We start from the raw sequence: 12,489 nt of genomic DNA on the forward strand, positions 1-12,489 counted from the left end.
TAAAAAGATGTTCTGGAAGGAGGTAAATAAAGTGCGTAAGACAAGGGAGCAAATGGGAACTTCAGTGAAGGGCGCAAATGGGGAGGTGATAACAAGTAGTGGTGATGTGAGAAGGAGATGGAGTGAGTATTTTGAGGGTTTGTTGAATGTGTTTGATGATAGAGTGGCAGATATAGGGTGTTTTGGTCGAGGTGGTGTGCAAAGTGAGAGGGTTAGGGAAAATGATTTGGTAAACAGAGAAGAGGTAGTAAAAGCTTTGCGGAAGATGAAAGCCGGCAAGGCAGCAGGTTTGGATGGTATTGCAGTGGAATTTATTAAAAAAGGGGGTGACTGTATTATTGACTGGTTGGTAAGGTTATTTAATGTATGTATGACTCATGGTGAGGTGCCTGAGGATTGGCGGAATGCGTGCATAGTGCCATTGTACAAAGGCAAAGGGGATAAGAGTGAGTGCTCAAATTACAGAGGTATAAGTTTGTCGAGTATTCCTGGTAAATTATATGGGAGGGTATTGATTGAGAGGGTGAAGGCATGTACAGAGCATCAGATTCGGGAAGACCAGTGTGGTTTCAGAAGTGGTTGAGGATGTGTGGATCAGGTGTTTGCTTTGAAGAATGTATGTGAGAAATACTTAGAAAAGCAAATGGATTTGTATGTAGCATTTATGGATCTGGAGAAGGCATATGATAAAGTTGATAGAGATGCTCTGTGGAAGGTATTAAGAATATATGGTGTGGGAGGAAAGTTGTTAGAAGCAGTGAAAAGTTTTTATCGAGAATGTAAAGCATGTGTACATGTAGGAAGAGAGGAAAGTGATTGGTTCTCAGTGAATGTAGCTTTGCAGCAGGGGTGTGTGATGTCTCCATGGTTGTTTAATTTGTTTATGGATGGGGTTGTTAGGGAGGTGAATGCAAGAGTTTTGGAAAGAGGGGCAAGTATGAAGTCTGTTGTGGATGAGAGAGCGTGGGAAGTGAGTCAGTTGTTGTTCGCTGATGATACAGCGCTGGTGGCTGATTCATGTGAGAAACTGCAGAAGCTGGTGACTGAGTTTGGTAAAGTGTGTGAAAGAAGGAAGTTAAGAGTAAGTGTGAATAAGAACAAGGTAATTAGGTACAGTAGGGTTGAGGGTCAAGTCAATTGGGAGGTAAGTTTGAATGGAGAAAAACTGGAGGAAGTAAAGTGTTTTAGATATCTGGGAGTGGATCTGGCAGCGGATGGAACCATGGAAGCGGAAGTGAATCATAGGGTGGGGGAGGGGGTGAAAATCCTGGGAGCCTTGAAGAATGTGTGGAAGTCGAGAACATTATCTCGGAAAGCAAAAATGGGTATGTTTGAAGGAATAGTGGTTCCAACAATGTTGTATGGTTGCGAGGTGTGGGCTATGGATAGAGTTGTGCTCAGGAGGGTGGATGTCCTGGAAATGAGATGTTTGAGGACAATGTGTGGTGTGAGGTGGTTTAATCGAGTAAGTAATGTAAGGGTAAGAGAGATGTGTGGAAATAAGAAGTGCGTGGTAGAGAGAGCAGAAGAGGGTGTTTTGAAACGGTTTGGGCACTTGGAGAGAATGAGTGAGGAAAGATTGACCAAGAGGATATATGTGTCGGAGGTGGAGGGAACAAGGAAAAGTGGGAGACCAAATTGGAGGTGGAAAGATGGAGTGAAAAAGATTTTGTGTGATCGGGGCCTGAACATGCAGGAGGGTGAAAGGCGGGCAAGGAATAGAGTGAATTGGATCGATGTGGTATACCGGGGTTGACGTGCTGTCAATGGATTGAATCAGGGCATGTGAAGTGTCTGGGGTAAACCATGGAAAGTTGTGTGGGGCCTGGATGTGGAAAGGGAGCTGTGGTTTCGGGCATTATTGCATGACAGCTAGAGACTGAGTGTGAACGAATGGGGCCTTTGTTGTCTTTTCCTAGTGCTACCTCGCACACATGAGGGGGAAGGGGGATGTTATTCCATGTGTGGCGAGGTGGCGATGGGAATGAATAAAGGCAGACAGTGTGAATTGTGTGCATGTCTATATATGTATATGTCTGTGTGTGTATATATATGTGTACATCGAGATGTAGGGGTATGTATATTTGCGTGTGGGGACGTGTATGTATATACATGTGTATGGGGGTGGGCCATTTCTTTCGTCCTTTTCCTTGCGCTACCTCACAAATGCGAGAGACAGCGACAAAGCAAAATAGTAAAAAAAAAAAAAAAACATAAAGAAAATATATATATATCCCTGGGGATAGAGAAGAAAGAATACTTCGCACGTATTCCCTGCGTGTCGTAGAAGGCGACTAAAAGGGGAGGGAGTGGGTGGCTGGAAATCCTCCCCTTCCTTTTTTTTTTTTTAATTTTCCAAAAGAAGGAACAGAGAAGGGGGCCAGGTGAGGATATTCCCTCAAAGGCCCAGTCCTTTGTTCTTAACGCTACCTCACTGATGCGGGAAATGGCGAATAGTATGAAAAAGAAAGATATATATATATATATATATATATATATATATATATATATATATATATATATTATTTTTTTTTTTATTATACTTTGTCGCTGTCTCCCGCATTTGCGAGGTAGCGCAAGGAAACAGACGAAAGAAATGGCCCAACCCCCCCCATACACATGTATATACATACGTCCACACACGCAAATATACATACCTACACAGCTTTCCATGGTTTACCCCAGACGTTTCACATGCCTTGATTCAATCCACTGACAGCACGTCAACCCCGGTATACCACATCGCTCCAATTCACTCTATTCCTTGCCCTCCTTTCACCCTCCTGCATGTTCAGGCCCCGATCACACAAAATCTTTTTCACTCCATCTTTCCACCTCCAATTTGGTCTCCCTCTTCTCCTCGTTCCCTCCACCTCCGACACATATATCCTCTTGGTCAATCTTTCCTCACTCATTCTCTCCATGTGCCCAAACCACTTCAAAACACCCTCTTCTGCTCTCTCAACCACGCTCTTTTTATTTCCACACATCTCTCTTACCCTTACGTTACTCACTCGATCAAACCACCTCACACCACACATTGTCCTCAAACATCTCATTTCCAGCACCTCCATCCTCCTGCGCACAACTCTATCCATAGCCCACGCCTCACAACCATACAACATTGTTGGAACCACTATTCCTTCAAACATACCCATTTTTGCTTTCCGAGATAATGTTCTCGACTTCCACACATTCTTCAAGGCCCCCAGAATTTTCGCCCCATCCCCCACCCTATGATCCACTTCCGCTTCCATGGTTCCATCCGCTGCCAGATCCACTCCCAGATATCTAAAACACTTCACTTCCTCCAGTTTTTCTACATTCAAACTCACCTCCCAATTGACTTGACCCTCAACCCTACTGTACCTAATAACCTTGCTCTTATTCACATTTACTCTTAACTTTCTTCTTCCACACACTTTACCAAACTCAGTCACTAGCTTCTGCAGTTTCTCGCATGAATCAGCCACCAGTGCTGTATCATCAGCAAACAACAACTGACTCTCTTCCTAAGCTCGCTCATCCACAACAGACTTCATACTTGCCCCTCTTTCCAAAACTCTTGCATTCACCTCCCTAACAACCCCATCCATAAACAAATTAAACAACCATGGAGACATCACACACCCCTGCCACAAACCTACGTTCACTGAGAACCAATCACTTTCCTCTCTTCCTACACATACACATGCCTTACATCCTTGATAAAAACTTTTCACTGCTTCTAACAACTTGCCTCCCACACCATATATTCTTAATACCTTCCACAGAGCATCTCTATCAACTCTATCATATGCTGTCTCCAGATCCATAAATGCTACATACAAATCCATTTGCTTTTCTAAGTATTTCTCACATACATTCTTCAAAGCAAACACCTGATCCACACATCCTCTACCACTTCTGAAACCACACTGCTCCTCCCCAATCTGATGCTCTGTACATGCCTTCACCCTCTCAATCAATACCCTCCCATATAATTTACCAGGAATACTCAACAAACTTATACCTCTGTAATTTGAGCACTCACTCTTATCCCCTTTGCCTTTGTACAATGGCACTATGCACGCATTCCGCCAATCCTCAGGCACCTCACCATGAGTCATACATACATTAAATAACCTTACCAACCAGTCAACAATACAGTCACCCCCTGTTTTAATAAATTCCACTGCAATACCATCCAAACCTGCTGCCTTGCCGGCTTTCATCTTCCGCAAAGCTTTTACTACCTCTTCTCTGTTTACCAAATCATTTTCCCCAACCCTCTCACTTTGCACACCACCTCGACCAAAACACCCTATATCTGCCACTCTATCATCAAACACATTCAACAAACCCTCAAAATACTCACTCCATCTCCATCTCCTTTTTATTTTTTTTTTTTTTTATTTATTTTTTTTCCAAAAGAAGGAACAGAGAAGGGGCCAGGTGAGGATATTCCCTCAAAGGCCCAGTTCTCTGTTCTTAACGCTACCTCGCTAACGCGGGAAATGGCGAATAGTTTGAAAAAAAAAAAAAAAAAATCACCACTACTTGTTATAACCTCCCCATTTGCACCCTTCACTGAAGTTCCCATTTGCTCCCTTGTCTTACGCACTTTATTTACCTCCTTCCAGAACATCTTTTTATTCTCCCTAAAATTTAATGATACTCTCTCACCCTAACTCTCATTTGCCCTCTTTTTCACCTCTTGCACCTTTCTCTTGACCTCCTGTCTCTTTCTTTTATACATCTCCCACTCAATTGCATTTTTTCCCTGCAAAAACTGTCCAAATGCCTCTCTCTTCTCTTTCACTAATAATCTTACTTCTTCATCCCACCACTCACTACCCTTTTTAATCAACCCATCTCCCTCTCTTCTCATGCCACAAGCATCTTTTGCGCAATCCCTCACTGATCCCCTAAATACATCCCATTCCTCCCCCACTCCCCTTTCTTCCATTGTTCTCACCTTTTTCCATTCTGTACTCAGTCTCTCCTGGTACTTCCTCACACAAGTCTCCTTCCCAAGCTCACTTACTCTCACCACCCTCTTCACCCCAACATTCACTCTTCTTTTCTGAAAACCCATACAAATCTTCACCTTAGCCTCCTCAAGATAATGATCAGACATCCCTCCAGTTGCACCTCTCAGCACATTAACATCCAAAAGTCTCTCTTTCGCGCGCCTGTCAATCAACACGTAATCCAATAACGCTCTCTGGCCATCTCTCCTACTCACATACGTATACTTATGTATATCTCTCTTTTTAAACCAGGTATTCCTGGTGATTACCAGTCCTTTTTCAGCACATAAATCTACAAGCTCTTCACCATTTCCATTTACAACACTGAACACCCCATGCATACCAATTATTCCCTCAACTGCCACATTACTCACCTTTATATTCAAATCACCCATCACTATAACCCGGTCTCGTGCGTCAAAACCACTAACACACTCATTCAGCTGCTCCCAAAACACTTGCCTCTCATGATCTTTCTTCTCATGCCCAGGTGCATATGCACCAATAATCACCCATCTCTCTCCATCAACTTTCAGTTTTACCCATATTAATCGAGAATTTACTTTCTTACATTCTATCACGTACTCCCACAACTCCTGTTTCAGGAGTACTGCTACTCCTTCCCTTGCTCTTGTCCTCTCACTAACCCCTGACTTTACTCCCAAGATATTCCCAAACCACTCTTCCCCTTTACCCTTGAGCTTCGTTTCACTCAGAGCCAAAACATCCAGGTTCCTTTCCTCAAACATACTACCTATCTCTCATTTTTTCACATCTTGGTTACATCCACACACATTTAGACACCCCAGTCTGAGCCTTCGAGGAGGATGAGCACTCCCCGCGTGACTCCTTCTTCTGTTTCCCATTTTAGAAAGTTAAAAATACAAGGAGGGGAGGATTTCTGGCCCCCCGCTCCCGTCCCTTCTAGTCGCCTTCTACGACACGCGAGGAATGCGTGGGAAGTATTCTTTCACCCCTATCCCCAGGGTTAATATATATATATATATATATATACATACATATATACATATATACATATCCTTGGGGATAGGGGAGAAAGAATACTTCCCACGTATTCCCTGCGTGTCGTAGAAGGCGACTAAAAGGGGAGGGAGCGGGGGGCTGGAAATCCTCCCCTCTCACTTTTTTTTTTAATTTTCCAAAAGAGGGAACAGAGAAGGGGCCCAGGTGAGGATATTCCCTCAAGGGCCCAGTCCTCTGTTCTCAACGCTACCTCGCTAATGCGGGAAATGGCGAATAGTATGAAAGAAAGAAAAAAAGAAATATATACATACATATATCTTTCTTTTTTTTTTTTCTTTTAAACTATTCGCCATTTCCCGCATCAGCGAGGTAGCGTTAAGAACAGAGGACTGGGCCTTTTTTGGAATATCCTCACCTGGCCCCCTCTGTCCTTCTTTTGGAAAATTAAGAAAAATGAGAGGGGAGGATTTCCAGCCCCCCGCTCCCTCCCCTTTTAGTCGCCTTCTACGATACGCAGGGAATACGTGGGAAGTATTCTTATATATATATATATATATATATATATATATATATATATATATATATATATATATATATATACACACATACATATGCACATATACACACACACATACATATATATATATATATATATATATATATATATATATATATATATATATATATATACATATGAAAAATGTAAGAAATAATTTAGAAAACTGAAACTTCTAGCTTGAAATGAAATGGAAAATGAATGTCACATAATGGTTCAACCTCTGGCCATGGAAAAGGGAAATATATAATTTATTTACACAAACGTCAATAGTAGTTTTCATCAATTTAACCACTGTATCATACTGCCTGGTCCACTTCTCTCATCATGAAACAGGAGTATTGGCTTATGATGTTTCTCAATTGTCTTCATTACACAAAGTACAACCATATCTCGGATACATATATATATCTTGGAGGCAGAAGTCCCCTCTTTCCTTATGAAGCTCCTGTGGCACTCAGGAACCTAGACACATCCAATGGTTGGGACTACAGGCCATAGAGTGTTGTGATATTATGTGTACGTCCATGCACAGAGTGCAGGGCTTTTGAGTATGTGTATTTTTGTATTGATGATTTTATAGCATTATCATTTGCAGTGTCTAAATGGTTTTGTCATTGTTGATCTAGCACTAAACTATTTCACTTTTCCCTCTATCTCCCCATGGTGGTTGTACAGTGAGGAAGCTTCAGTCAGGGAAGAAATACTACTTCCGTGTTTTTTCCAAGACAATGAGAACTTATGCACCCTCTAATGAGATTATGTTTACTGCTCCAGTGCAGAACAAAGAAAAAGTAAGTGTATTTGGAATTATATATTTTTTTATCATGAATTAGTACTGACTGTTACTCTGGAAATATATTTATGATGAAGATATAATATATCTTACTTTATACCAATGGGAAAATATGTCTGTTTTGAATTTTAACCATTCACTATCATTAAGAATATATAGTATTACTTTTTTTCTAATCAACTCATGTATACACAGATGAACACACATGGCAAACCTTTTTACTTAACAATATTATTAGAGAAAAGGGCAAGAGGACATTTCACATGAAAGTATTCAAGTTGCTCAGCTGATTTTATTATGTTGATATTCTATACTTCTTTGAATTTTAAAGGAATTGATTGGCTAGAGACATTAAGAATTAATCCTTACCACAGTAAAGATATAAATGAAATAGCAGAGAACAGTTTATTGAATTCAGGAAGCCATTTGGCTGAAAATATACAACTGAGGAAATACATAATTGGGGGGGTCATGGTAGTGACTAGTTAATTAATCACAGAAAAACCTTAAGATCATGGTGGGCTGGATACTTTTACGCTTTGGTTAAACACATGAGGGAAGTCTTTCAACATAGTACAGGAAGTTTTACAGTGCATATTTTATGGTATATTTATTATGGATTTAGTGGCGATGAGTTAAACATTTGGATGGTGATGTAAAGTTACACAACGCTTGAACTGACATACATTACATATTAGAGGGTGAGCATTAAGTGATATAAAGTTACATATTTGTTGAACTGCAGTAATACAGCTTTGACATATGTATTTAATGGTGAACATTAAGAAGAATATTTTCACATTGATTGCATTACAGTAATATTATTGTTGACATACACATAACTGTGGGAAAACTAAGCTATTTGGTTGCTTAGCTGTGCACTTGTTCATGAATTGTTGATGACTTTCACAGAAGCAGGTATAGGATTATTCTAGTAACTGTACAAACACTGGTTGGTGAAAAAGTGATAATGATGACAGACATCAGTCACTGGAAGTTAGTCTTGGTGGTATGATACTGGTGCTGGGTCATAACTTCAGTGGTAGCTGTGATCAGCTGGGCGATAATTCCAGCAGTTGGAGAACCGAGGAATATGTCTGTGTTATGGTGTTTACACTGAGGCAACTGCAGCTTCAATGTAGGCCTCAAGAGAGAGACTCTCACTAGTTCACTGGTAAAAGTAACTAATTTGTATACATATCTCTTTCACAATCAAATTCATTGGAGGTAGACACTCTTGTGTGAAGATGGTAGGTCCAATCAAGCATAATCCAAGTATCATTTATGACACTGAATACCCCATGTACACCAATTAACCCTCAATTGCCACATTTCTCACCTTCACATTTATATCACCTGTCGCTAATACTCAGTCTCATGCACCAAAACTGCTGACACACTTACTCAGCTGCTCTAAAAACACTTGCCTCTCAAGATCTTTCTTCTCATGACCAGATGCACATATATGTGGAAGTGAGTCAGTTGTTCGCTGATGATACAGTGCTGGTGGCTGATTCATGTGAGAAACTGCAGAAGCTGGTGACTGAGCCTGGTAAAGTGTGTGAAAGAAGGAAACTGAGAGTAAATATGAATAAGAGCGAGGTTATTAGGTACAGTAGGGTTAAGGGACAAGTCAATTGGGAGGTAAGTTTGAATGGAGAAAAACTGGAGGAAGTGAAGTGTTTTAGATATCTGGGAGTGGATTTGGAAGCATATGGAACCATGGAAGCGGAAGTGAATCATAGGGTGGGGGAGGGGGCGAAAGTTTCTGGAAGCGTTGAAGAATGTGTGGAGAGTCGAGAACATTATCTCGGAAAGCAAAAATGGGTATGTTTGAAGGAATAGTGGTTCCAACGATGTTATATGGTTGCGAGGTGCAGGCTATAAATAGAATTGTGTGGAGGAGGGAGGATGTGCTGGAAATGAGATGTTTGAGGACAATGTGTGGTGTGAGGTGGTTTGATCGAGTAAGTAATAATAGGGTTAGAGAGATGTGTGGTAGTAAAAAGAGTGTGGTTGAGAGAGCAGAAGAGGGTGTTTTGAAATGGTTTGGTCACATGGAGAGAATGAATGAGGAAAGATTGCCCAAGAGGACATATGTGTCAGAGGTGGAGGGAATGAGAAATGGGAGACCAAATTGGAGGTGGAAAGATGGAGTGAAAAAGATTTTGAGTGATCGGGGCCTGAACATACAGGAGGGAGAAAGGTGTGCAAGGAATAGAGTGAATTGGAACGATGTGGTATACCGGGGTCAACATGCTGTCAGTGGATTGAACTAGGGCATGTGAAGCGTCTGGGGTAAACCATGGAAAGTTCCGCATGGCCTGGATATGGAAAGGGAGCTGTGGTTTCTGTGCATTATTACATGACAGCTAGAGACTGAGTGTGAATGAATGTGGCCTTTGTTGTCTTTTCCTTGCGCTACCTTGCGCACATGTGGGGGGAGGGGGTTGTTATTTTATGTGTGACGGGGTGACAATGGGAATGAATAAAGGCAGACAGTATGAATTATGTACATGTATATATATGTATGTGTCTGTGTGTGTATATATATGTATACGTTGAGATGTATAGGTATGTATATTTGCGTGTGTGGACGTGTATGTATATACATGTGAATGTGGGTGGGTTGGGCCATTCTTTCATCTGTTTCCTTGCGCTACCTCGCTAACGCGGGAGACAGGGACAAAGCAAAATAAATATTAAATATTTTTTATTATTATTTTTGCTTTGTCGCTGTCTCCTGCGTTTGCGAGGTAGCGCAAGGAAACAGACGAAAGAAATGGCCCAACCCACCCCCATACACATGTATATACATACACGTCCACACACGCAAATATACATACCCATACATCTCAATGTACACACATATATATATATATATACATATATATATTAAATATATATAAGAGTGAGTGCTCAAATTACAGAGGTATAAGTTTGTTGAGTATTCCTGGTAAACTATATGGGAGGGTATTGATTGAGAGGGTGAAGGCATGTACAGAGCATCAGATTGGGGAAGAGCAGTGTGGTTTCAGAAGTGGTAGAGGATGTGTGGATCAGGTGTTTGCTTTGAAGAATGTATGTGAGAAATACTTAGAATAGCAAATGGATTTGTATGTAGCATTTATGGATCTGGAGAAGGCATATGATAGAGTTGATAGAGATGCTCTGTGGAAGGTATTAAGAATATATGGTGTGGGAGGAAAGTTGTTAGAAGCAGTGAAAAGTTTTTATCAAGGATGTAAGGCATGTGTACGTGTAGGAAGAGAGGAAAGTGATTGGTTCTCAGTGAATGTAGGTTTGCGGCAGGGGTGTGTGATGTCTCCATGGTTGTTTAATTTGTTTATGGATGGGGTTGTTAGGGAGGTAAATGCAAGAGTTTTGGAAAGAGGGGCAAGTATGAAGTCTGTTGGGGATGAGAGAGCTTGGGAAGTGAGTCAGTTGTTGTTCGCTGATGATACAGCGCTGGTGGCTGATTCATGTGAGAAACTGCAGAAGCTGGTGACTGAGTTTGGTAAAGTGTGTGGAAGAAGAAAGTTAAGAGTAAATGTGAATAAGAGCAAGGTTATTAGGTACAGTAGGGTTGAGGGTCAAGTCAATTGGGAGGTGAGTTTGAATGGAGAAAAACTGGAGGAAGTGAAGTGTTTTAGATATCTGGGAGTGGATCTGGCAGCGTTTGGAACCATGGAAGCGGAAGTGGATCATAGGGTGGGGGAGGGGGCGAAAATTCTGGGGGCCTTGAAGAATGTGTGGAAGTCGAGAACATTATCTCGGAAAGCAAAAATGGGTATGTTTGAAGGAATAGTGGTTCCAACAATGTTGTATGGTTGCGAGGTGTGGGCTATGGATAGAGTTGTGTGCAGGAGGATGGATGTGCTGGAAATGAGATGTTTGAGGACAATGTGTGGTGTGAGGTGGTTTGATCGAGTGAGTAACGTAAGGGTAAGAGAGATGTGTGGAAATAAAAAGAGCGTGGTTGAGAGAGCAGAAGAGGGTGTTTTGAAGTGGTTTGGGCACATGGAGAGAATGAGCGAGGAAAGATTGACCAAGAGGATATATGTGTCGGAGGTGGAGGGAACGAGGAGAAGAGGGAGACCAAATTGGAGGTGGAAAGATGGAGTGAAAAAGATTTTGTGTGATCGGGGCCTGAACATGCAGGAGGGTGAAAGGAGGGCAAGGAATAGAGTGAATTGGAGCGATGTGGTATACCGGGGTTGACGTGCTGTCAGTGGATTGAATCAAGGCATGTGAAGCGTCTGGGGTAAACCATGGAAAGCTGTGTAAGCATGTATATTTGCGTGTGTGGACATATGTATATACATGTGTATGGGGGGGGGGCCATTTCTTTCGTCTGTTTCCTTGCGCTACCTCGCAAACGCGGGAGACAGCGACAAAGTATAATAAAAAATAAAGAAAATATATATATATATATATTTAAATGTGGTGTGAGGTGGTTTGATTAAGTAATGAAAGAGTAAGAGAGATGTGTGGTAAAAAAAAAATGTAATTGAGAGAACAGAAGAGGGTGTGTTGAAATGGTTTAGACATATGGAGAGAATGAGTGAGGAAAGGTTGACAAAGAGATAATACACGTCAGAGATGGAGGGAACAAGGAGAAGCGGGAGACCAAATTGAAGGTGGAAGGATGAAGTGAAAAAAGATGAGTGATTAGGGCCTGAACATGCAGGAGGGCGAAACGTATGCAAGGAATAGAGTGAACTGAAACAATGTGGTATACCGGGGTCGACATGCTGTCAATAGACTGAACCAGGGCATGTGAAACATCTGGCATAAACCTTGCAAAGGTCTGCGGGGCCTGACTGTGGATAGGGAGCTGTGATTTCAGTGCATTACACATTACATCTAGAGACTGAGTGTGAATGATTGTGGCCTTTTTTGTCTGTTTCCTTGATGTTACCTTACTGATGCAGGGGGTGGCGATGTTGTTTCCTGTGGGATGGGGTGGTGCCGGGAGTGCATGAAGGCAAGCATGAATATGTACATGTGTATTTATGTATATGTCTGTGTATGTGTATGTATATGTGTGTTTATGTTGATATGTATACGTATGTATATATACATGTATGTACTTGTATAAGTGTTTGCATATGAGGGGATGGGTCTTCCATCATCTCTTT

General features: G+C 41.5%; 1 protein-coding gene across 12 annotated transcripts in view; it reads left to right on the top strand.

The window, feature by feature from the left end:
- The window catches only part of LOC139761978 (protein turtle homolog B-like), a 514,207-nt gene that overhangs the window by 471,687 nt on the left and 30,031 nt on the right, over positions 1-12,489 (top strand). For all 12 annotated transcript variants that reach the window (XM_071686726.1, XM_071686724.1, XM_071686729.1 and 9 more), the window contains one exon: positions 7,231-7,346. In XM_071686726.1, coding sequence (XP_071542827.1) covers positions 7,231-7,346 — 116 coding nt within the window. The remainder of the gene's footprint in view (positions 1-7,230; positions 7,347-12,489) is intronic.

The sequence above is a fragment of the Panulirus ornatus genome, chromosome 42 (assembly GCF_036320965.1).
Source record: "Panulirus ornatus isolate Po-2019 chromosome 42, ASM3632096v1, whole genome shotgun sequence".
In the NCBI taxonomy this organism is placed as follows: Eukaryota; Metazoa; Arthropoda; class Malacostraca; order Decapoda; family Palinuridae; genus Panulirus; species Panulirus ornatus.